This window comes from Leptonotus elevatus, chromosome 2 (assembly GCF_054856555.1).
Source record: "Leptonotus elevatus isolate MCC_2025b chromosome 2, RoL_Lele_1.0, whole genome shotgun sequence".
Lineage (NCBI taxonomy): Eukaryota > Metazoa > Chordata > Actinopteri > Syngnathiformes > Syngnathidae > Leptonotus > Leptonotus elevatus.
Genome location: NC_141240.1, coordinates 13,193,731 through 13,219,955, shown reverse-complemented (window position 1 = coordinate 13,219,955; position 26,225 = coordinate 13,193,731). Strand labels below are relative to the sequence as shown.

At 38.1% G+C, this 26,225-nt stretch overlaps 2 protein-coding genes across 2 annotated transcripts in view; both read right to left on the bottom strand.

Annotated features, from left to right (window-relative positions):
• LOC147178497 (MICOS complex subunit mic25a-like) overlaps positions 1–19,541 on the bottom strand; it is a 35,816-nt gene extending 16,275 nt beyond the window's left edge. The window contains exons 1-6 of the mRNA XM_086066935.1: positions 19,334–19,541; positions 18,566–18,638; positions 18,032–18,152; positions 16,301–16,439; positions 6,067–6,150; positions 2,144–2,214 (exon numbers count right to left, since the gene is read on the bottom strand). Coding sequence (XP_085923061.1) covers positions 2,144–2,214; positions 6,067–6,150; positions 16,301–16,439; positions 18,032–18,152; positions 18,566–18,638; positions 19,334–19,417 — 572 coding nt within the window. The 5' untranslated portion in view covers positions 19,418–19,541. The remainder of the gene's footprint in view (positions 1–2,143; positions 2,215–6,066; positions 6,151–16,300; positions 16,440–18,031; positions 18,153–18,565; positions 18,639–19,333) is intronic.
• Positions 19,542–19,837: 296 nt separating this feature from the next.
• On the bottom strand, positions 19,838–24,634 carry LOC147178496 (E3 ubiquitin-protein ligase TRIM39). Its single transcript, XM_086070008.1, has 4 exons — positions 23,649–24,634; positions 22,574–22,713; positions 21,747–21,914; positions 19,838–21,302 (listed from the first exon to the last, which is right to left on the bottom strand). Exons 1-4 carry the CDS (start codon positions 24,129–24,131, stop codon positions 20,594–20,596), a joined length of 1,500 nt encoding a protein of 499 aa, XP_085926134.1. The 5' UTR covers positions 24,132–24,634; the 3' UTR covers positions 19,838–20,593.
• Positions 24,635–26,225: the final 1,591 nt, after the last annotated feature.

The following is a 26,225-nucleotide window of genomic DNA, read 5'->3' as shown; positions in this document are numbered from 1 at the left end:
AACATTAAGCACATTCCCTGACAGCCGGTCAAGTCATAAATGTGGTGGTGTTTGCTGTGTGTATGTACAGTATATTCTCTGTGACTGATCTGCCAAAATATAAACACTAAGATTAGATATTTAATTAACAGCAGTGCCTGTTATTTTTAATCTCTGGTGGCAACATGGAGGCGGATAGAACACAGGGGCCTCAGAGTTGAAGAGCTTATGGGAGACAAAGAGAAATGAAAACGAAAAATGAAAGTGCTGCAAATTAAAAAATCGTGAAAGACACATAACACATCACGACTACACAAAGGCTGCTGCTTTTTTTCTTTTTTTTTATATAAATATAGTTTTGTGGCTGATTAATAATATACTCTTATCAGCTCCGAACTGCATTTCTCACTGTATTGAAATTTAATTACTTTGACTTTAAACACATCATTTGTAGAATGCCGTGTTGTTCAATCCGATGACAAATGTGTGAACCTCTCCTGCGTCTCGTGCAAATCTCAAGATAAGATGCTTAAAATAATTGCTAGGAGAGGCATCAACATAAGACATAACGTGATTGAAGCAGCACGGTGTAATAGTGTTTCGCACATCTGCCCTTACAGTTGAGAGGTTCAACAAGGTTAATTGCGGACTCTAGATTATTTATGGGTCTTGTGAGTGTGAATGATTGTTTGACTATATGTGCACGAGGGTTAATTACCCCTTGTACGCTTTTATTTTGAAGTTGTTCCTGGCAGCACGTGATGGCATGCAGCTGACTTGATTTATCTTCCTGACTGTAAAGTTTAAGTTTATATAGCTATGACTGTTACCACCATCATATTGAAGTCATGTTAAATCGCAAATTAAGAATGTTAAAAAAGAAAAACTTTAATTACGCTGACATTGTATATCGCGACTTACTTTTTTATTTTTATTTTTATTTTTTTATAAATAGTCACTCAAGTAGTCTTAAAAAAATCACAATATATAATACAGCGACAAAGTTGCTAATTAACTTGGAAACACTCAAGAGTCAAGACAAAATGTTGCTGTTGCTCACTTTTAATACTAACACATGAATATATATTAAAAAAAAAGCGCACTACTTTCAAAATAAAAGCACAGCACAATTTACATTTTATTTGGTTTCATAAAGACTGCAGGCCCTAAATTGTCCCTAGATGTGAATGATTGTATTCCTTGTATTTAATATACAGTATGTGCCCTGTGATTGGCTGTCAGCTAATAGAGGGTGTACCCCATAGTGGGGACAAGCAAGATGGATGGATGGATGGATGGATGGACAGACAGACGGACGGACGGATTAAGCAAATCAACCAGCAAAAGTCAACCAACCTCTTAAAATGTATTGTTTAATCTCAGTATGAAGGATTTTCTTTCAATTAGTCACGTTTAATTGTGTTTATAATTTTGTCGGTAGTCACAGTGATTTGTTATTAGAAAACAATGTTAGTGCTCTGACAAACTTTTACAGCAAGCACAAGCCTGGTCTCTCTTGTGACTGCGAGCATTTAGAATTAGTGAGCGTTTCCCAGGCTGTGGCTCATTAAAGGTTCACTGTGAGACACACTGACCACAGGGAGTGAGCGTATTGTTTGAGTCCGCTTAATTAAAGTTGCCAATTAAAACACTTATCATATTAGTCAGGTTTGCTCTGGAGAATGTGAGCATTTAAGATGTTACAAAATGAGGAAAAGAACAGATCTTTATCTATGACTTCTTATTAGCCTGCTGTGCGTGGTATATGTGAGTTGTGCGTATGTGTGTCATAGCCTTGAGGGTTTACTACGGAAAGGGAAATTTGTGTGTGTGCGCGCGTGCGTCCCTTTGTCTTTGCTACATTATGGAGCCAACACACCCGTTTTTCGCCCCCGGTTTACCTACCGTTGTTGGGTCCGACTTGTCCTTGTGGGGACATTTTGGTGGGCCCCAAAGCTCAGTTATCTTTTTGAGGGTCAAGACAAGGTTTGAGAGATTAGGTTTTATTTGGGTCTTGGTTGGGGTTTGGGTAAGTGTCAGTATTAGGCAATCGGTTGTGATGGTTAAGGTTAGGGTAAGGGGCTAGGAAATGCATTATGTCAATGAGATGTCCCCACTAAGATACAAAGACAAATGTGTGTGCGCGGGTGCGCGTGCGTCTTACCTCACGTTTGATTCAGTCTTGGAGGCAGCTTGGTGGAATTGCTCCTTGCGCTGTTCATATATTTCCAAATTCTACACACCGAAAAGCACAGAAAAACACATTTACAAGGTCAGGTAAACTTAATTGTTGTAAAAAGTCTGTTTTTATTAGTAGCAATTGGGGCATGGGATTGTTGAACAGTCTCTACATTTAAAAATATATAACACTTGGGTTCCTTTAACTATGTAGCGACAAATAATTTTAATGATACACTTGTTGGTAATACGGGGAAAACAGCATCAACAGCCATTTTTGCGTTGATCTTAGATCACTACTTTATTGGTCTGTAATATTGGTGGACCAGCTGTAACACCTTTTATGTTTATTTGAATTAGAGTCCGCGCTGACATTAGCATTCAGAGTTTGTGAGAAGTACTTGTATGCTTTGCAGCACAATCGACAATGTTCCTGTCATGTTACTCTTTCCTATTGCTTTATGGGTAAATGAAATATATTCTTCAAAGTACAAGTCCAAACATTAAATCAGCCATTAGTTTAAAAGTTTAAGAGAGAAAATAAGTTTTTCCCCATGTTTTTTTTGTTAAATAATGGAGAATTGTGAAGTATTCCTATGGGGAAAACACCAACTAAACAGTGCTAATCCACAACAACTGCAGCCTCTCTTCTACTGATCTTCCAAGCTTAAGCCTGCACACACACAGCATTCTCTCCAAATATTTAACCAATGGAACTATACCAGCTGAGAAGGAAGAATGGCAGCAAAAAAATGAGTGTAAATTCCTGAAAGAACTTTATGGGAAATGTAAAACAAGGAAAAAAGCTAAAATCTCATAGAATCTTTTATACAGTATTAAGAAATATCCATGCCATGCCAAATTTACAAGTAGTAAAACAATGTCAATACAAGCAACGCTAGGATGAGATTATATTTGATTCAGTGCAACTGAACTCCTGTAATGAGAACATTTTGCAAAGTCAAACATACTAAACCAAAGCACACTGAGCCCCACATACAGGCACAGAAATTCACACATTTGTACAGTACACATGCAGCGCACCTGATTATACAATGCATGGAAAATGCAGACACGCTCGCTCTCTACATCTTTCTGTCCTTCATAGCCGCACCCGTGGAGCGATCTATCAACAAACATACGAGACCCAACAGCAAACACAGCTTGTAGTGCCCGTATGCCAGCCTGCCAGTCTTCTAGGGCCTCTGTATACCAAACCTGTTGCTAATTAAACTTTTATAAATAGTCGCACATCTGACACCAAGATAGGGTGCCAAAAACGTCCTTCTCCTTGAGAGAGTGCAGGCCAACTTTTGAATTACAGGGAGTTCTCGAGTCACGGACAAATTCTGTTTCTACGCTGGCGATGTAACCCGGATTTCGACTTAAGTCTTAAGACATAAAAAATACTTTGTACAGTCATTTTAAAAAACATATTTGCGCCACCCGGAATATGCAGGAACCAATATTTGGTGTTTCCACACAGACATTCATTGCTGACGGACGGCAAAGCGGAGCTAATGGAAATTTAAAACATGGAAATGTGGTGCACCTGATGGTGAGCCGACAACAACAACACAACTTTAAAATGTGATTACTGCGGGAAATTAAAGAAAAAGAAGGTGCTACGGACGAGGCACGGGGGCCGTAGGTCGCATACAACGTAACTCGAGGACTCCCTGTAACTGAATCAATAGTCAACAATTCCCGGATGCTGTACAAATCGATTCACAGATTATTTTCAGGAAAAGTGTCCCTCTATAGTCGCATAAATTCACAAACTCTTGTGAAGACGTCACACAAAGCCTCCTCATATCTTTTGAGACTTCAGCAGTGTGCCTTTTCTCAGATTTTCTCACTTTTCTCACTCTTTTTTTACACCACGAAGAGGAATGATCCTAATATTGTGGTATAGCAAGAATATTTCAACATTAAAACTGCTGTCCTTTTTTGTTTGTTTTTTAATCTGAAGACAACCAGCATACCCAAATGGAATTGGTGAATTTGGCAGTTCAAATGTAAATAAAAACAAAACTACTGTAACTAAAGAATTCTTAACACAATACTTGGAGACATAGGTTATTCAGGTAATGGGCCAAATAATAAAGGTAAGCTGCATCAGTCACTGACTGGAAATTGTTTGTGATTGTCCACTTCAGTCGCCTGGCATGTGTCCGACCTTAATTACTTTGAATTGTCCATTGGTGTGACTGTGAATTTTAATGTTTGTACAGACTTCTATAGTACAGACAATGAGGATGTGCGTCTTACGTTGAATTGTGTATGAACAACTAGATTTCAATTTTTCTAAGTGACACAGTTATCTCTCTTTTGCATTAATGTTAATGTCATATTTTTTTATTGGCCATTAAAGATGATGAAGCTGTGATACAGAGGAAAAAAAAAGGTCCAAATGCAATGTCTATAAATAAGAAAATAGGGTTGCACATGGTTGAAGGTATAGTATGAAAAGAGGCGGAGTTAAATCCTTACAAAACTACTAATGGATGGACAGATCATAATACTCGTGTTCCACGAACCCAAAGCAAATCCTTAAACCTGACTTTGTTTTCTGAGGAGAATATAATAGTTCAAATTCAAGACTACACAGTGGACATAAAAGTCGACACGCCACTTCTCAAATGGCAAGTTTCTGTGATATAAAACAGAGGCGAAGCAAAAATAAACAACTGAGATAATGTGGTTGCACAACTGCGCACACCCTCTCAGAAATGGGGATGTGGCTGTGTTAATGTCTAATTAAAAGTCATGTTAAATGTGAGACAGCACAGACCTGCCATCATTTAAAGTGTCTATGACTAACCACAAATGAAGCTCTGCTGTTTTAGTAGGCCTTTCCTGACATTCGCATAAACTTCCACAGAATCAGAGAGGTCTAATTGTTTAAATGTATCAGAGAAGAGAATGGTCCAAAAGCATTTCCATGGCGTTAAATATATCATGTAACACAGTGAAAACAGTCATCTTCAAGTGGGGAAAACATAGCATAACAATGGCATTACCAATAAATGGACATCACTTCAAAATTAATATAATTTTGGGCATGTACTGTCTATTTAGTAATGTAACATCTTCTTCATATGTCTGGGTTATGAGAAAAGATGGAACCCTTATGAAAATGATTTTGGAATTTCTCAGCCGCAGCCTATACTTGACTCTGATCAAACATCTGGTGGATGATCTGAAGAGGGCTGTGCATGGAAGATGTCCTCGTAAGCTGACGGATTTGAAGCATGTTTTTAAAGAAAAGTGGTCAGAAAAACATTAATGGACTCCGATCCAAAAATACCTACTGCTGTCATAAATACCAAAGCTGAAAACAAAGTATTTGTTTGAACGTGTGTATATTTATGCAGTGGTGTCATTGTAAATGTTTTATAGTGCCCCTTAAGAGAGTTCAGTTTTATTTTAAATGGAGCTGTTCAGGTAACAGGTCACATTAATGCTAAACAAAAATAAATGAAGAGATTTATCTTGGTTTTACATCACAAAAATGTGGCATTTGAACAGGGGTGTGGAGACTTTTACTGTTCATGTTTTAGGAGGACATTTCCGTGTGGGACGTGGAGGAATCGCTTGCCAACGAAAGGCCACACAAAAGGTTCTTATTGGTTGGCACCCGGTGAGCCTGAGACTTCAATGAGAATACACCTTTTTTCAGGCCGGCAAATGTCAGACAGTTGAAAGGGAATGGAACACAAATAAAATGGCTCCCTGCAGTGGCCGACTGTTACTCAAATCTCTGGTCTTTCATATTTGCAAAAACATCAGTTGTGTGTGTTTGTTAAACGGATTTTATTATACTAAATATAACAGTTAATAGTTGTGTACCTGCTGCTACAGAGTGTGTAAAAGTGAGACTTCATTATTGTGTGCATGTTTATTTACCCTTTTCTCCAGTAGTGCTACTTGCTCCTTGTAGAATGCATCCAGTGCTTTCAGTCGTAACTCTTTCTTCTGGAGATCTTGAGCCTGCATGAGGACACACAAACACACACACACACACACACACACACACACACACACATACACATACATCCAAAGGTGGATTAAACACAAAGTGCTATACGGTGGATTAGTCAGTTCTACAGTAACAGTAATAAACCAGTATGAACAAAACTCAATGTTTCAACTTGAAAAACTTTTTTCTCCATCTGACTTCGAGTTTAAACATTAAATGTGGTATGAAATTGTGAAAACTGAAAAATATGTTGAAATACTGTTCAAGTGAAATTTCAATTACCATCCAAAACAACAAAAAGTGCCTCAGAAATGATCCTTGTATTGTGCATTGTAAAACATTGTTGTGATTATTGAGATGCAGCCTTCATGCTTTCTAACAGAAACAAAGAGAAACACTGCTAACTCTCACGTTTTGTAGCATCAAATTGCCAGCTGCCTAACAGAATCCAAAAATAATAATTAACATAATTTAGTAGCAGCCATAACCCTCACCTAAAAATACATAAAAAACTTATGTTTTGTATTTGTATGTTGTATTTAAATGTTTGCACAAAAGAAAAAAATACCTGCATTTGTATCTCTGGAAAGAAAAGTAATATTTGATCAAACCTAAACTGTATCGCAACATCAACATGAATGCCCTGATTTTTGAAGGTAGGACTAACCGCACAGTGTAGCATCAGAGTAATAACTAAAAACACACATACACACACTAGGAAGAAGATTCGTCATAATTATCAGGGCTGCTGAACACCAAATCAAATCAGAGGTGTAGTATAAACAAACTGAGGCAAGAAAAAAACATTCAGATGTGGTTTATGCTTCCACAGTCAAACTGCAGCAAGTTTACGTGAAAAATTGAGACTAAAAGAGTAAATGTGTCAGTTCAATATTAAAGATGAAGTTTATGCTTGGGAGGGTTGAGTTACAAGCGAGCGCCTTTAAATAAAAGTAAGCACACTTGCTCTTCCTATCTGTATGCCTACTGTGTTAGTCCAGATTTAATTTGCAGCCAGAGAGGAAAATGAAAGTGAATCATACGACTCCCCTCTTGTCCCTGCAGGGGTCTGCAAGTCTATGATAGATAAGCGGCAGCCAGGCAAGACTCAACACATCACACACGAGCCGAAATGCATTCACGCACACAAAAAAAGTGACCCATTTTGTTTTAAGGAGGTGAAAAGAATCTAGGCAAACTGCATGGGGATAACTTGACTGCAATCAAGCTTGAATACCACTAAAACAATTTTGACATAGGAAAATGCATGTTAACCTATATGCTTACTCTAACAGAGCACAATGCGTACGGTGTGATGTCTAGATTCTCTTAAGTTTTCCAGACAAAAATATTTGGAGTTTGGAGTAATCCACACAAAACACAAGCAATAAATACAGAACTTTGATTGCGACATTAGTCAGATGAAATAGGAATATCGTCTCACTCCTTCCCAGTGGGCAGTGTGTCTACGGTGTAACCATCTGATAAAAGCTGTCTGTTCGCCCCTTTCCCACTTCTCCCCTTCTCATTATTTACTCCGCTGGGTTTATTTAACACATAGCTTCCAGCTAGACAATAAATTAGCACTCAATAATAATTGGACTGGTAATTACGACCAGGCAGGCAGAGCAGGAATAAAAACAATCTAGGCCATTCTTCTTTTTTTTTTAACAGCTCCTCTTGTTTGCCATTAACAGTTTGGCTCATTATACAATGACTGCTCCCCCTGTAGATAACACATTTTAAATATGAGTGCAAATTGTGTCAATAAATAATCTGTTAAAAGCATCTCTTTTTATCATGTCTGGTATTCATAATATTTGTGACATCTGAATGGGGGGGGGGGGGGGGGGTTAATTTTTGGTTAGTTTTTTGGGTCGTGTTTGGGACACTCAAACAGTCGATACATTTTCATCAGCATGTGTGCCTGTACAGAATTTTTTTTAGTTTTGGTCTATGTTGAGACACTACGGCTGAGGATTAGGGCCAGTGAAGAGAGAGAAAAAAAAGTTTGGCAGGATTCTCACTTTATTCTCAGAATTCTCACATTCGTCATAGAATTCTGACTTTAAAGTCAAAATTCTGAGAATAAAGTGAGAATCCTGCCAAACTTTTTTTCTCTCTCTTCACTGGCCCTAATCCTCTTCCGTAAGACACCCATAAAGTTGGAAGCAAAATAATTAGGGCCTTTTGCACTGCCTGGAGCTCAGATCCTAATTACTATAAAAACAAAACGGGATATTATTGGTTTGACAAAGGCCATATTTAAGATGTTTTTTGTTTTGTTTTTTCAAAACAGTTTTTAAGGCCATTTCAGTCCACTAGGAATGGGCAATATATTAAGAAACATTGAAATATACCTCATCTCCACTTAAATGAAAGATTGACCATGGCTGGTTTCCAATACAAATATTGTATAGCAATAGGATGTATTCCATCCCTTTAGAGGAGTATACATTCTGTTCTAGGCATTAGTGTCATTTTTAGGGATAATTAAGGCCTTCATTTTTAAAGTAAGCGCAACCAAAATCTACCTTATTAACATTCAATAAAATGTAACGATCATTTTTCTGCATTTACTATAAGCATTAGTGTCATCATTAAATGACAACTAATTTTGCTAAGTCAAATGTAAGACTTTATAAGGATCAGGGGACATCTTGTTCAAGACTTACAATAATTATTACATTAAGATATGAGATAGAAGTGTTAAAAATTCTGAATTTGTTCTCTCTATGCAATCTATACAACAATATATCTTCATAAAAGTCACAGGCTAACCTAGTCAGATCTTCACTTAGTATATGGCATACGGTGCATGGTATACAGCTAACAATCTACACACACGTATCCTCACTGCCAGCGTAATATCTCTTAACATGCAGAACCATATCAGTTCCGGCAGATTACAATTACCGATACAGGTGTTGGCTTATCAACCCCTCAGCTTCTTCCTCTCGTCTGCTACTTTGTTCACAGTTTTCCCCTCCACTATAGCCTCAGTTATCTCCCAGACACTCATTTTTTCCCCAGTGTTCCTCTATCTCTTCAGATTTTCCTCTCTTATTTACCTGTTTTTTCCTCATTCCATCTGCTCTTTGCTGCTACTTAATGTCCTCCCTGATTGTAAGCGGCGTGCCAAAATAGAATAAAGCTTATACCTAAGGAACAAAATCAAATGTAATATTCTAAGCATGCACCAGCATATTTACTCAATGATAACCCTTGCCTAAAGGATGGAAAATCCATTGAAATTCAAAACAACGTGCAGTTTAACTTGTTTTTACTCATTTCAATTGCTTAATATCACAGCGATGCAATATGTCTGACTAAATAAGCAGTCAGAGGAGTAAATGATAAAACATGGAGCAATTCACCAGCTAATATGTAGCATGGTAATGAAGCTTGTCCCCATCTGCATCCGCTCGCTTTTCTCTGAGCGTTTACACACAGCTGTTTCTTTCACACCCATTACCAAAGTCTGAATATGCTCCCCGACTCAAATAGATGCCACGCTGCTGCCGGATCTCCAACTGACGACACGTCATTAAGTGTAAACAAGGTAGGTAGGTGAGTCCAATCAAAGAAAACATCTGGATCAATTTACAAGTGCATCTTCACTAACAGATTGATGGACAAGTGTGCAAGTGGAGCTACCATATTCCTTTAAATAGAAGCCTCCGCTCTAAGAGATGTCGCGTCCCAATTCATCACCAGGTGCAGCTGCTTCAGTAAAATAGATGCCTCTTTTTTCCCCTTTGACACATGATGCGTCATGTTAAAGTTACCATCTCGACACACATTTCAACACGAAACCAAATTAATTAGTGATTGGAAAAAACAAAACAATCTGAAGATGGCATGGAGCTATAAGATAGATGGTGAGTGATGGAAGGCTGCAATACGAAATAAAGTAGAATGTTTTATCAATCCATTACCTGCACCGCTTATCCTCAGTTGCGTATAACCAATTAAATGATAATTCATTGCATATGCATGACAAAACATTTACCATTTGGATTTTTACACCCACACACACACACGAAACACCCTGTTAATGTAAATTTTGAAAATAATACATAAATAAAATAATAATAATTTAATATAATAATAATTATTATTTCAACTAACAAAAGTAATAAATAAGAATCGGGCATTGTTTTATGAATTGTGACTTACCTTAAAACCATACTAATAAAAATGGCCTGGACAAAAATGATGGTACCATTAACTTTATTTTTTAAAAAACCTTTTGAGTGAATCGCTGCAATCAGTTTCTGTAACTTTCAATTCGACTTGTAGCATGTCTTAACAGTTATTTTGGCCCACTAATCATTAGTAAAGCGCTCCAAAAATTTCAGGTTTGAAGGGTGTCTTCTTCAGACTCTTTCACACATGTCCAATAGTAATTTATATCAGTATCAGGACCAGTGGTGTAGTCCAGGGTATACGCGGGAATATGCAGTATACCCACTTCTTTATCAGTCAGCATTGAGCATACCCACTTCTAAATCCCCCCTGATGCACACCGTTCAGCCATGGCTTACCCTCCTCTGCCACTGCCACTAATTGGTTGGTGCCCCCTGCCTACACTGATTAGATTGGCTAACTGTTGGCATGAGGACTGATGAGCAAATCAGGGGCAGAGTAGGACGGGTCATGTCGAGGAAAACAATTCTTCAAATGCTCCCCCAAGCCACAATGGTGACCCAGAAATTTAGCTCAGGTGAACTGATTTGCCCTCGGGATACTTGATCACGACGTGGGTTCGATTCCCGGGGTGGACGCTGCCGGTTACACACTAACTACATGCTCTAGTTAAGTTTTAGAGTTGCTATAGGCTGGCACTAGATTAAAACACAAGAACGGGGACAAATAGTTTAAGATTCAGCACAAAACAATACTTTTATGGTTCTGCCCTCAGTTCTGTTCTGTTGTGTTTCAGTGCCTGAATGGGGGGGGGGGGGGGGTCCTGTTGCAACGCACCTGCAGCACATTGGCAATCAGGGGACTACTTAAGACTTGAGCTCCAGCTCAACAACTGTCGGATTATTCTTGTCCTTGCTCGCTGTTTATGCTTAAAGTCTGTCATCCGTCTTTTGAATTTTGCTGTTCGACATTCCGCGTGTAAGTACTTACTACATTTTGTTTTATTGCGCACGAGTTTGTAATTTGTCCTGGTTTTCTCCTTGTAATTTTTTTTTCTCCTTGCTTTCTGCTAATTATTTTTTTTGTTAGTCGCTTTTATCCGGGCCTTGTGTACCAGTGATTTTTGTTAATGAGTTTTTCTGTAAATAAACAAAATGTATTTGTCCTTATTTTGGTCTACGTTTGTGGTATCCCTTTTTTCCTTTTTTTTCTTTCCACCGATTCTACCAGACACAATACTGAAGTCTAACCAGACTGTTTTTCACTATTTTTGTTCATTGTTCACTAAATATTGTAATTTGCTTTATATGTTTGCCTCGTGATAAATACGTTTTACATTATTTCAGGCTGCTTGTGTTACCAAACTGTTCTACACAAGTCATGATCATTTTATTATTACGGATTTTTTATTCTTACATGTCACCGTTTCTAAAAGAGGAAGTTTTTCTGGACTACTTAAAAAAATAATAATAATTGAAAGTATACCCACTTCTCCAGGTACCACTACACCACTGCTCAGGACTCTTCAAAATAGTATAATAGCTTGGTGTTTTGTTCTTAGTAATTTTATTTTTTTATTTTTATTTTTTAGGGTAACCCCTAAAAGAGTGTTTGTGTGTCTTTATCCTGTTTGAAGATCCATGACCTGCAATTGCGGCCAAGCTTTCTGACACTGGGCAGTACATTTCAATCCTAAATGCTCTGACCGATAGTCTTAAGATATTTTTGTACCCTGCACAGATTCAAGACACCCTGTTCCAGATTTAGCAAAGTAGCCCCAAATCATAACTGAGCCTGTTGTTTTTCAGGCAAGACTGTTGGTACCGGTTTGTGAATGACTGAAAAACTCCCAATTGTCACACACAAGAACAATTTGTGGCTCATCAATATGCATTACAGCAAATTCCAGTCACATCAGTTATAAGTTATTTCAGTGATGATTGTATATCTTGATTCCTACATTATAATCAAAACATTCCACGTCATTGCCACTCTGCAGCCAGTTTCTAAAGCAAAAAGGATAACAAGGGTCATAGATGTTAGAGAGATTATGTAGATTGGATTATCACGGGGATAAGCAAACATTTGTCCTTGGACAAAATTTCACACTTCGTATTTAATGTGATTTAATTTAATATTCCGCATGTCGGACAGGAACAAAGAACAGAAGACATCCATCCACAAAACTACGCATAAATCCGCTTGGCTCATCCTGCTTAGGGTCAAGAGTGTGTGTGTGTGTGGGTGTGTGTGTGTGCGTGTGTGTGTGTCCAATGTGGTAGGGGGTGGGAGGCTATCCTCGCTGACAGTGTGTCAGATAGTCAAAGGGCTGACACATTGAGACTAATAACCATTCAGCCCTGCAGACAATAGAGAACTGAACATGCATGTTTTGTACTGGGAGAGGAAGTACCCAAACAGAGCCCACATAACTACAAGGAAAATTTACAAACTACACACACAAAAGTATGAGCCATTTTGTTAATAGGCGATAGTACCAATCGCTAGACCGCTGAGCTGCTTTAGCTGAGGAGAGATGTCCACGCTGTCACAGACAAAATGCGTAATCTGTCAAGGAAGGTTGTATTGCATTTAATATCACCCACAGGGAAGTAGTGAGTTTGTCTACTTATCTAAAAAAAATAAAAATAAAAAAAAAATAAAGGATTGAATTTTGTTGACATATTAATTCATTCACTCCCAGCCATTTTCACTGAAGCAACCCCCTTCCGGCTGTTTTTGAATATTGTGGTTTATTACTATAAAAACATGGAACCTGACAAAAGAAAGATTAGTCTCTTCCTTCATCAGGAAAAAAGTATATTTCTATCAGTTTCCGTTAATGCGGCAATTAGCATTAAAATATAGCTAAGTTTCGTCATTATTCACAAATCTATTTAAAACACTGGGGAAAATAGCTTTTTTGCAACATGGCCCTGGTTGATATCTTATACTCTGCTGCCACCTGCTGGCTGTTTTTGTAATAACTACCATTGCTTCAACCGTTCTCTGCAGTTGACAGGCTGCATCAAAGCCTTCTGTATGCTCTAAGACACGGATGGGGAGCCACTGTCCTGCCTGCTTTCTATGTCTCTCTCCTCAAACACAGCAGACTCAACTGATCAGCTAATCAGCAAGCTCTGTAGAAGCCTGATAACAATCTTGTTCATCAATCAGGTGTGTTGATGGAGGGAGACATGGAAAACAGGACAGCGGCTCTCGAGGACCAGGGTTCCCTACCACTGCTCTAGCATTTTTTTGTTTTTTTTAAACATATAAATACGTCTTTGGAACATTTAAAACATTTTAAATAAAACTTATTTATACGTTTTGGGGAGTAAATGAGTTAATGCAATGTTGCTTGCTCAAAGAAATTGCATTTGTGACTTCTCATTTCTTCTTCGTGAATCAGGACAAAAAGATACAAGAATTACTTACGCAAACAGGTTTTATATTTTTTCTTCTTCAGTGAGCTGCAGAGATGTGCATGAATGTAGCTCAACTTTCCATAGCTGACGTAACGTTGGTTATTCTGATAAAAATATACCGGTATATAAAACAACAAATTGTTATTTAAAACAATCTCCTCTGTGAAGGTCATGTTATCACAAACTCATTATGATGGACCAAAAATAATTTTTGTAACACATATATCCCTGTCATCAATTAAACATTAATAATGCTTGTCAGGATGTGCTCATAATTGACCATTATGTCAAAACGGTGCATTTAAAAAAAGCAATTAAAAATGAAAAAAGCAATGCAATCTTTACCTGCTTGAGCATTCGCAGCGTGTGAATGTTGAGCCATTACATTCTCTGACACGATAATAGGAAAATAATCTAATTTGAGTTCCGAATGAATGAGCGCAAAGCTCCCACACACTTGACTTGCATGCGCATATAAGTATTCATAGCACAAGAGAGTATAATTACAAGGCGCCTTTGGCATCAGCACGTCCAGTCTTGTTGGACCAGTTGTTGTGCTCACCGTGTCCCTCTAGTGACTTTCTATTAACAGCGGGAGAGTGCTGGAGTGAAGATAAGGCAGCCGCTACAGCATGCCTTATCAAAGGGACCGAGGGAAGCAGGTGCAAGAGGAGAAGAGTCACACGAAATAGGCCACGGCTGGCGTGTAAAACAAGCCCTCCTCTTTCCTTCCAACCAATCCACCGCTACTATCTCCAATTCCAGGAAACTCTCGGGGTGCAATTTACCACTTGCGCTGTGCTGATAATGCAGTCTCCAGGGCAGGAGGCATGAGGTGATCGGTTGGGATGGAAAGGGTGAAAGACCAGGAGATATACAGTAAAGGGTAAGGTGGAAGAGAACAATGCAGAATGGAAGGAAACAGTGATGCATGCAGGTTGCAGGTGGAAGGAGTGAGGAGGTGGAAATGTTGTCAAGAGAGGCAGATGACTTAAATGGAACGACATACGTGTCCCCCACAGCATCACTTTGGGCCACTTCAAAAACCTCCTAAATGAGTTTAAAAGAAATCTGTACCAGGAATGCATCAGCAATATAATATTCGATATTACAGAATATTAAAACCAATGTACACAAAATATCATCAATTAGCAATAAAGTTAAATAATATAAACTAAATGTTAAATTTGTTGCTGGACGCTGGTTGTTTCAAGTCTTTTTTAACTTAATCTGCACAAATCTAAATTCATGATCTATTCTCAACAAGATAGTGCCTCAAAGAGCTGTAGCACACACATTCCATAATGGTTTTATTTCAAATTAAAAGAGTGAATGTCTGCATTGGGGGCATTTACAGTAGTAATAATATTGATGTGCTTTTAGCAAAGAGAAGAAAAAAAAATACTTTCTATTTATAAAAAAATCATGAACCTGACTAGTATTGAAATATTTAAATCAATAAAAAAAATAATAAAAGTACTTAAACTTAACTTCTCCAAAGCTAGCCAAATTCAGCATTTGTGTACTTGATTGAGTTAGTTGTATACATAAGTCACTCCCTTGGTGTCTAAATGAGTTGGCAGTCATTGAAAATAACCAAAACTATTAAAAATGCTCTAAAAGTGCTGTGACTCACTTTGCACGCATCAGACTAAGAACGTGGTGAAATAAATGTATTCCATTGTCTCGGTGCATAATGTGAATATTATATATATTATATAGTTATCAAACACAAGAAAATACTTTTTAGAAGGTCGATCCCGACCTAAATTGTTGTTGTTTGTCAAGTAATACAATATTGTACTTTTTTGAGATAATGATTTTTTGTTAATTGTCAGCAATAATCATCAGAATTACATAAAAAATAATAATAAATAAAAACTCATCCACCCATCCATTTCCTGAACTGCTTATCATAAAATCATCGTGAATGGATATTCAGTAAACGAGGTGTTTCACTTTTTTTAATTCAACTATTGAAATAAAACGTTGTCTTTCATTATATTCTAATTTACTGAGATGTGCCTTGATGATAACAGGTTGTCAAAACTACCCCTGGTGACTACAGGGATTGACATCATTTTACATAAAAGGATTAGAGCCAGTGAAGAAGAAAACAAATTGGGAGTATTCTCACTTTTAGATTAAAATTCTGTCTTTAATCTGAGATTAAAGTGAAAATTCTGAGAATAAAGTGAGAATCCAATTTTCTTTTTTTACTGGCCTCTATCATCTTCCATATAACTCTTTATGGGCAAGCTGTTTTCAAAAACAGAAGTGCTAAATGGAGTAATTACAAAAAAAGATAAATGGTATGGTAGTTGAGTTTAAAAAGAAATTGTGGTTATGCGTTGTAAATATAATTCAGTGATTTCCTCTCATTTTCCTGTAATTGAAACTGACTGCTGCAGTTTTTGTGTATACAGTAGTATAGTAAGCCATCGTGCTTTTACGCAGACCCACAATAATGCATCCATTTATTTTGTATTCAGTACAGTTACATTTTGATGAAAAATAACAATGTGCGTGTGTGTGTGTGCGTGTATGTGTGTGTGTGTGTGTGTGTGTGTGTGTGACATTGTACCAATTGTTTGGCCTTCTCAGCCTCCTGGCGAGTATGTTGTCTCTCCCGATTCATTGCCTTAATCGTCTCCTCCTTCCCTTTCTCCGCCTCTCTTTTCTGGGCCAACTCCTCCCTCAGTATGGTCTGTTGGCGATCAGTCCTGGAAAGGACACATGCATAATCATGCTTTTATTGCCCACTGTCCTCCTACAAAATCTGATTTCCATTGCCTTCATGCTTCAATTACAACGTCTTCAAATTGGCTACCTCTAGAGGGCAGCATAGACCGTCACTCAGATTGCATATATTTAAGTCACAATCATGTCTGAGATTGCAAAATAAAAATGAAAGGGAAAAAATCAGCACCAAACTCATATGAGCAAGTAAATAAATATATATATATATATTTTTTAATCGTGACTCCTAACGGAACCTCACTAGTGCATTAGGATACAATTAAAATAGCAGCTTGTTTTTTCCACGGAGATGCCACAAATTTTGATTAACAGAAGACGACGAATATTCACACTCACTTTCACACATATGGACCATTAACGATGCACACCAGATGTGTGATGCAATTCGGGTCTTGCCAGTGATAGGCAAGTTGGTTTCCTGTTAAATTCCTGTTCCCTTTAGAACAGAAAATGAACCGACAGAAATAGTTGTGTTTTAACTGCCACAAAAATGAGAGCTAAATATACATTATTGCAAGAGATACTTAGCTATTGGAAGGAATTCCTAAATAAGGTCCAAAGATCTTGCAGCCTCATCAGGAAAAAGTATCCACAATGGAATTTCTTCTTTATAGTTCAACTAATGTTCATAGGGGATGTTCTATCCCAGGGTTCACTAATTCATATAATCAGCTTGTCAGCATTCTATATAACAATCCTGATCTTTAGCATCAGGTGTGTTGGTAGGCGGAAACATCTAAAACCTGCAGGACTCCGGACCTCGAGGACCAGAATTGGTGAACCAATCTATCCAAATGAAATTTGAATACAACAATTTAAACATTAGCACTGGATCATACCTCTATCTGCCGTGGAATCAGGAAGTCAGGCCAATATCACCAATATACCGTATTTTTCAAATTATAAATTGATATAGAGTATAAATCGCATGCTAAAGAAGCATGCGGATGTCACATGTAGCAAACAAGGTGGTGGTAAGGCACCCAAAGTATTTACCAACTGCCAAGAGAAAGTAGAAGAAAAGATATACCACCAGATTCGACAGTTGTTTGTTGATTTTTTTTCTTTTATTATTATTGAAGGTTTATAATAATAATAAACTGAGGTTTGTATGAATGCCACAGGTGTAAGCTCTGAAATGTTTTTGGAATTATGTCTGTGAATCTGCTTCAGGAGCTGAGATATCAATTATTTAGTAGGCATTGACAATATTGTTGAATTTCCAGGAAAACTTCAGGTTTTCGGGGGGGGGTTTCCACGAACTTGTATCGAGATAACTGTGTTTGGCTCCAATAAATTCAAATCAAATCTATGAGACAGACTTGCTAACCACTATGTCATCATGCTGCCCACATTTTACTTTATTTATTTTTTGGGGGATGAGTTGTTGACTCTTTCATTGCTATAAATATAAAATAAAATATATATAAAACAAAAAAAACTATAATGGAGATGTGAAACACAGAAATGCCAGCAATTAAATTGGCATTAACCTGAAATCATGATCTCCTATAACAACAGTATGGAATAATAGATATCAACAATTGATACTAACCTCTGTTGTTCTTCCTTGACTTTTGCACTTGTTTTGTCAGTGCTGGACTGGGTGCTTGACTGGGCCTGCTTCTGTTGGTTTGGCTGGGGTCGGGTGTTGGAGCTGGCACTGAAAGAGGCACCTGAAGTAATGAGAGAGTTGAAAGTAAATAGAAGGCTGATGGCTGACAAACTTTCAATGTATTCAATTTAATATCATTTGTTACGGGTTCCACTCTGCATGCACACTAACAAAATAATGCAAATAATAGAACAGCATTTCAACAAGACTTTCCACCTTTCTAAATGGCCATATCGGACTGACTGCAAAAGCAGAGGTTAGCATGTTGGAAATTTCAGATATGAAGGCCTTGCCTCACCTGGGCAACTCAACATGAGAAAAGACGGTGTGGCGTTATCTTATAACCGAATTTGCCAGGAGAGCCATGCAGTTAGATGGCTATTTTTCTTAGGTTTAAAAAGTTAAAATGTTAGCTATTAATTAAAAATATTGTGTTTACATATCGTCCAACCCTACAATGAGGTGCAAGAATACCTTTGTCTCTCTGTGAATGCTGTGGAGAAATGTTGGCCACGCCCTTCATCCTTTGGAGAACATCTTCTGAAAGCTGGACCAAAGGGTGGAAAGCAAGTTAAAGACAAAAAACACAACATCTTTTTAATCATTTATATGTATTTGTTTATTTATTTATTGTACTTTGTAATACAAAACTACAAATGATTACCATATTTTGGGCTTGTGTTTATGAAAATTATACTTTTTGGAAGATCTGTTCAATAATGCGCATTTAAACTCGTTAATCAAACTTTAAAACACACTCTTTCCATGGCTGACACCTGCAGTACAGTGTACAAAATTCCGACACTTCATGGCACCTGAAGGCACCGCTGTCAGAAGCCAAAAGCAAGAGCTTTTGGCTTTTTTAGACATAATACAAAGGAAATCCTGGGCAAAAACCTACGCCGAATTTACCAGAAGAGCATAAATAACTACAAAATTAGCATCGCGTCAATCATTAATGATCTAATCTCAATAACAAAAAACAATACTACAAAATGGTGCCTATTTCAAGGGAAGTCTGGCCGCCCGATCCCGTAGGCTAGTCTATCAACCTGTCCTTGCAACCTTCTGCATCCTCCACTCATCCTTCTTGCTTAGTTAAACTTTCGTTTTACCAACGAACATGAACGCGCTCAAAAACAGTCCAGATTCAATGTATTAGCATGATAGCGGAGAGTACTGCGGCAACATGTATAAAGTTAGCATAGCTTGTCAACAAACGCTAGCTATAATTAGCATTACCTTGACTCCACGAAGAATCCTGACTCTGTCCTCGTCGTCCACACCAAAAGACACTTTTCTCGTCGTACTTTCTCCTGAGCCCATGCCGCCTGGAGGGAATAAATGGCGTTCGTACGTATTCTAGATTCCGTACAATAAAAGCTTTATTGCCTTCTAACTTTGTATGATAATCGTGTGTGTACCACCCAATGACAACCGATGGGATCGGGTTGCCAGATTCAGTATCATACCCCTTTTACAAGTTCATACACTCAAAAGTAAGATGAGAAAGGTAGAAGGGGTGTTGACATTTTCAGTTTTAAACAATTAGTGCGTATAACTGTGTGCCGAAATATAAGTCTGTCTAATATTTTATGTAGTTAAAAGAAACATATATAAACACGGTCTTTCACACTTAGGGTTGCCATAACTAAATCTCAGACTCATTCGTGTTGCGTAATTTTTGTAGTAGAGTGTGTACACTGCAATTATTCTATCTATAAGTAATAATACTGAATACACAAATATCATCATTATTATTTATTTACATATAAAATCACAATTCATATTGACACCAGAGTAAAAGGGAAAATAAAAGAATCAAATCATTGATTTCCAGAGAGATAGCAATCAACAATATATAATATACATTTTATTTTTAAATGAAAAAAAAATACAGTGATAGGCTGTTCGCCGACGGCATTAATCAATACAACTAAACATTAACTCATTCACTGCCATTGACGGCTATAGACGTCAAAGATTCATTTGAACCATTTCTATTAGTATAACATTTTTTGTTAAACCACTTTTGTTAACAAGAGTATGAAAACGTACAATTTTTTTTAATGTACATTTAGAACAGATATAAAATGTGTGATTAATCGTGAGTTAACTAGTGAAGTCATGCGATTAATTACGATTAAAAATGTAATCGCCAGACGCCCCTAACTTTTAATAATCTTTTTTTTTTTGTGAGGAATTCATGACAGTGAATGAGTTAACGATACTGAATGATTAATGTATTTGTAAACAAACTATTATCAGATTTGCCTGCTCCATTTAAGTGGTGTTCTTGTACTACAGCAGTAAATTAATCAAGATTGCATTGCCTTCACTACTATGACACATAACAGTAGCTGCACTATTTGGAGTATGCATACAGTATTTTGGAATATTAGTATTGAGTCAAACTTGCGAATATAAAATGCAAACGCCAAAGATTGTTTATCTAAGCGCAATTTTAATAAATTGACACTTACAAAACACAAGCCGATATGCTCACAAGCCACACTGGAGTGTGATCCACGAGTCTGGCGTGTTGGAGTGAATGCTGAAAGCTGGGTAAACAGTCTCTTTAAACGCAACCTTGAATGTGTAGAGATGCTCCCTTTGGCCTTTAATGCTATGGAACACCAATGTGCCTTCCTCATAGTCCAGTGCCACCTCAATTTTCAGCGGCTGCTTGACCATTTCGCGCAGGATTACGTTTGACGAAGACTTGCACACTGTCAGTTTGCCGCTTTTCCACTGGAGCCGCCAGGACACCGAGTTGTGACCCAGGCGGCTGTGGTCGCCGCGTCGGGGGATGCTCTTGTAACACAACCCCAGCGACCACATACTTTCTGGGCCCACCTCCACCACCCAAACATGCTCACCACTGGAAAAGCCCTGGTTGCACATGACCTGCGGGGCACTGGTGAAGCGCTCTTTGTTCTCGCCGTATGCCTGCTTGGTGTCGGTGTACTTGGCCGTGCGCAGGTCGTTGCTCAGTTGCAAGCTGGGGTGGGCTGTGCTCGCGTTGAAGGTGAGCTCCAGAGGATTGAAGAGGATGCAAAGGAACTCGGACAGGCGACTCATTTCGGCTCGGAAGGCCTCGGTCCTGAGGCCTTCCTGCAGTTGCTTGGTGTTAAATGGAGCCTTTGTGGGGATGTTGCAGGAAATTGTGACGGTGGAAGCTCTCCTTAGCTTCTCTTCTATCATTAAAAACCTAGAAAGAATGGGTAGAAATTGTTTTAATTAGATCTCCCTTGTTTCATCATATGCGCTCTACAGGAGCCTCTGTCAAGGCTTTCCAACCAGCAAACATTTTTATGAAAAGTATGCAGCTAACGTGCAAAAATAAAATAAAAAAACAGGTTCGTCATACAAATATTTCACAAAAGTCTTGAACTCCCTGGGCATTAAAGGTACCTAATAACCAACTTAAATCTATAATGGCCCTAGAACTGTAAATTGAAGTTACAGTGATGTACGTGGTACACTTGCTTCTGTTCTCTTTGAGCAAATGCATTCAATAAAAATAACCGAACCCACATTATCTGCACCAAAGTCAAGCAAATGTCGCTATACATATATCATTTAAATAATAATAATAATAATAATTATAATAATAATGATTAAAAAAATAATAATAATAATAATAATAATATACTGGTTTATGAAGCTGCACGACTCCGTCATGTTGAGGGCCTCAGTTGCACTTTGCTGGGCATCCACTAGTAGCTGCTGTTGCTCCTCCAGTGCGCCCACGCCCACCTGCCAGCTGTTTCGACGCTGGCTTTGCTCCTCCTCCAGGAGCTTCTGCAGTCTGTCACGGTACCTGAACACACCACCCAAATAAAGAGAAGTTGAGTGCCAGCCAGGGAACACAATGATAAATGTTGTGCTTGTGTACTAAATTGACAGGATTGTTACCACATCAAGTGTTAACCTTGCCAGCAAGCTAAATTCTCGCGGTATTTGGCGGGGTGAGGGGAACAAACAAACCTAACAGACGAATGGACGCTGCAATTAATTCTGTTTTCGCAGAATTACTCACAGTTTCCTTGATGAATGTTGAACAGCGAGAGGCGCTTCGTGCATTTTTATCTGGTAAAGATATTCATGCTCTTCAAGTTTGAAGACACAAAGTGAAAATACCCATGTGCTTTCTGTTTAACATGTGACATGCTCAAACTTATATTATGGCCAAACAACAAATCCGAATAAAAAATAATGTGTTTTTTAGTGAATGCAGCGATGTGTCTTGACAGGCAGAACATCTAGCTGCTCTTCCACTAGATGGCATAAAGTACAACGAACCTGTTGCCTTCATCTACCTGATTATAGGATTATGGTTTGAAAATGTATTGAAAAGAAAAACTGTCCATCCCAGCAAGCCAACACAAAAATATGCTTGCACGGCTTATCTCTGAATCCGGGTGTGTTACAGTATGACTTGATAAGACCAAAACCTCAGTGCGCTTTTTGTCTGCTTACCCATCCACCAGTCTCGCCATGACTTCCACTGTTGTGATGGCCTTGTGAACCAGTTTGTCTCCAACAGCTTCAGAAAGACCCTGCTGCTCCTTTACCTTCTCAACCAGGAAGTCCGTCATTTTCAGTCTGTTGGAAACCACCTGCACGCACACGCACATGTAATCCATGTGTCAGTCACGTTATACACAGACAGGGCAGACTGACTTGGGTGTCCTATTCTTGTTACAAATTCAGAGGGGGAGACAACAATTGGCTTCAATAACGAGTGTAATTTGCATCATTCGTCCCTCCGACAATCTTTCCATCGTACTGATAGCGGGACTGTCCCAGAATGTTTCCAGGGAGCACTAAAATTGGTTTGCGGAGCTGCATTTTTCCACATGTAAAAATCCCCTCTAATGTCAGATAATGTGATGAAGTAATTCACGAGTATGCAAATGTAATACTTTTCTACTTGATGTAGTGCTACAGCATAGTGTTGTAATTACAAAGTAATTCTATTGTTATTACATTCTACATTATTATTATGTAAGTGATTTTCTTCACTCAATTTGCATTTTCTGCTCTATCTGAAATGTATGTTAACTTGAGGGAATATGTATTTATTTGACTGACCACCAGTCAAACGCAGCGCAAATACAGTGTCGATAAGACAAACAGCCACTTACAGGCAATTTAGTGAGTCTATCATGCATGTTTTTGGAATGAGCACCCAGAGACAACCCACATGGTAACTATTATGCCACCAGTCTACCTGTTATTTCGTTCTTTATATATTTCAACAAATGTTGGTATACATGTTTGTTTTTAGATGGCTTTACAATTTTATTTTTATTTTTATGATTTGCCTTTCACATTCAGCTTAATGAAACAAATGAAAATTAATTATTAAATGGCCCAATAGGTAATAAATAAATAAATAGATGAATAAAAAAATAATAATAATAATAATTAAAAATAATAATAATAATAATAATAAATAAATTTAAAAAATTGATTCTTACTTTGACTGATAAAAGCAGTCTTTGATTTTTGAGCAAATTATGCCTGACAAATATGAGTCGAAGAAACCTACCTTGCTGCGGACCTCGAGGGCATGCTTCATCTCCCCCTCAGCAACGTTGAAGGTGAGAAGGTCATGGTTCTGGTGTAGCCCCTCCATGAAACACTTGGAACACAGCAAGGTCATGTCGGTGGAGCAAAAGTACACGAGGGGAGAGTGGTGGATGTCGCACTCCTTCCCCGTCTGTGATTCCTCGTCCGCAGGATGCTCGCATGCTTTGTCAATCTTCTGCTGGTTCTCCAGTTGAGCGTCGGGCTTTGACAAAGACGCTTGGTAGCCGCTGATGATGTTACCGAGTTTGAAGTTCTTCTGCAGGGATTGGGCACCCGGAAACTCCAGGCGACACTCCGGGCATTGCAGGATCTTGTTGTCGTTGTTGATGGTCTGCAAGATGCAAGCCTGACAGTAGTTGTGGCCGCAGGGGAGAACCACGGGGTCCAAGAAAAGCTGAAGGCAGATAGGACAACTGAGCTCCTCTCGCATGGAACAACTCATGATGGAACCGGGTCTTTTAGTAATAATTACTGATATGTCCTTGATTGCTTTTTAGGTGCTTTCAACCAAAAAACAACAATCACTGGGACTCTTCCTATCCCGGCACTAGCAGCAGGCTACGTCCTAAGACATCCAGGTAAGGCTGCATGTAAGTCCAACAAGAAAATGAGAAAGCCGATAGCCCTAAGTTTGTATTTGATAGGCAGTGCATGCACATGCGCACCAAGAACAACAGCATTCCTTTCTTGAAATACGGGAAATACATGGCATCATCAGGGTTGTTTGTGGTAAAAATATGAAACACACATCAGTGCTCCGTCAACACTAATTGTAATCTCTCTGTCTGCTGAGCTTCACACACAAATGATATTTTTTCCCTTCTGATTGGTCTCCGCGATAAGCGATTGCTGACAGAGAAGGTTATAACCAAAATAATGTAATATTAGACAAATGCTTTTGTAGTTCAACACTAGCAAATGTTTACATGCTACATGGAATTGAGCACACAGTAAATGTGGGAACCTGCTTTTGTACACACAGTTGAATCATGTGTACCGGATGACTCATGTTGAGGGTAAACAGAGCATGGAGAAACCCTTCTTGTTTTTACTGCATGCGGAGTTGTATGAAAGCCTGTCAGCTCAAGTGTCACTGGAAAATGTTACCCATTCAAATAAACAACAGTTAGCTTGATATGATCATGGTAAATGTAGTTATTTTAACATGATTTTGACAAGGGTCCCAACTGTTAGACAATGCAATCATGTGTGATGTGATCACTCTGGTTTGATTCAGTTAAAATCAACTCAAATTGATAATCAAATTGATCTGATCGAATAAAATGATTGCCCTGATTGTCCGTCTTGGCGAAGTGTGAAAGCAATCCGTTTTACCGTTGAGGAGAAAGGCTCTGATGCAGTATAGTTCACTTCAGGTCAAGTGTTCATGCTACACAAAACAAAGACATGACCCACTTTTAAAAAGACAGAAAAAAACAAAACGACTGACAGTACAGAGTGACAGATGCATCAGGACGACCGTATTTCTGCAGCAATGTAAAAGAATCATTGAGGTCAGAATGCGCTTGGCCAAATCAGGTGCCATCAACAACATACATGTTTTGTAAACAATTCAGATTCCTCCGTGCATCGACCTGAAAAGTAAATTACACTTCGTAAGTGTAGGATAGGCCTGGGGAGAGAAAAACAACATTAAAGTAGTTTCTTCGTATAAGTTAGAATCGATTTAGAGTCAGACCACCCAAAAATGAGTGCAGCGCACATCGAGCAATTTTCAACAGTAAAAAGTTAGTATTTCGTCCAGAATGAATTTTATAACTACATTAGTTTTTTTTACAATTAATATCTTTAGAAACTTTTCCCATTTAATTTTTTTTTATTTTTTTTGAGCTCAGTATTGTTCATTCGGTAACTTTACCGATTTGACATGTCATCATCATTGCTCTTTTTTTTTCTTCTTTTTTTTTTGTGATAATGTGTATGTGCGTGTGTGCGTGTGAGTGTGTGTGTATTCATTAGTTCACCAAAAATCTATTTAAAAAATCCCATACCGTTCACCTAAACCGAACACTTCCAGCCAGAGTCGTGAGGCCGTCAGGAGACCCGAGGAAGGACCAAAGAAAAGAAAGGAAAGCGACTGAATAAATTTTATAACTACATTATTTTTGCTGTCGACTGAAGATGACATCACCTGTGCTGAGGAAGTAGGTAACGACTAATCACGGCTCACCTGTTTTCTGGGTTTGGTCAGCAAACTGAGACATGATTGGTTCTTGTGAAGTATCCATTTAATGGGCAGATGGGTCTGTGTATATGTACTTCATATAAAATATGTAAAATTATTTATTTTAATAATGAAATAACAGTCATCTCCTTTGTTTGAACTATCCAAGATGTAAATGAAGGTTTAAAATTAAAAAGGATTTGATTAATAAGAAAATAATACAAACATTTTCCTAAAGACTTTTGCTAATGTATTAAATAGTATTTAATAATACTGAAACACAAAAAGCAGCTGAATGGCAAGTATTACGCAAAACACACAGATGAGTCAAGCATTTGGTCACTGCTGAGA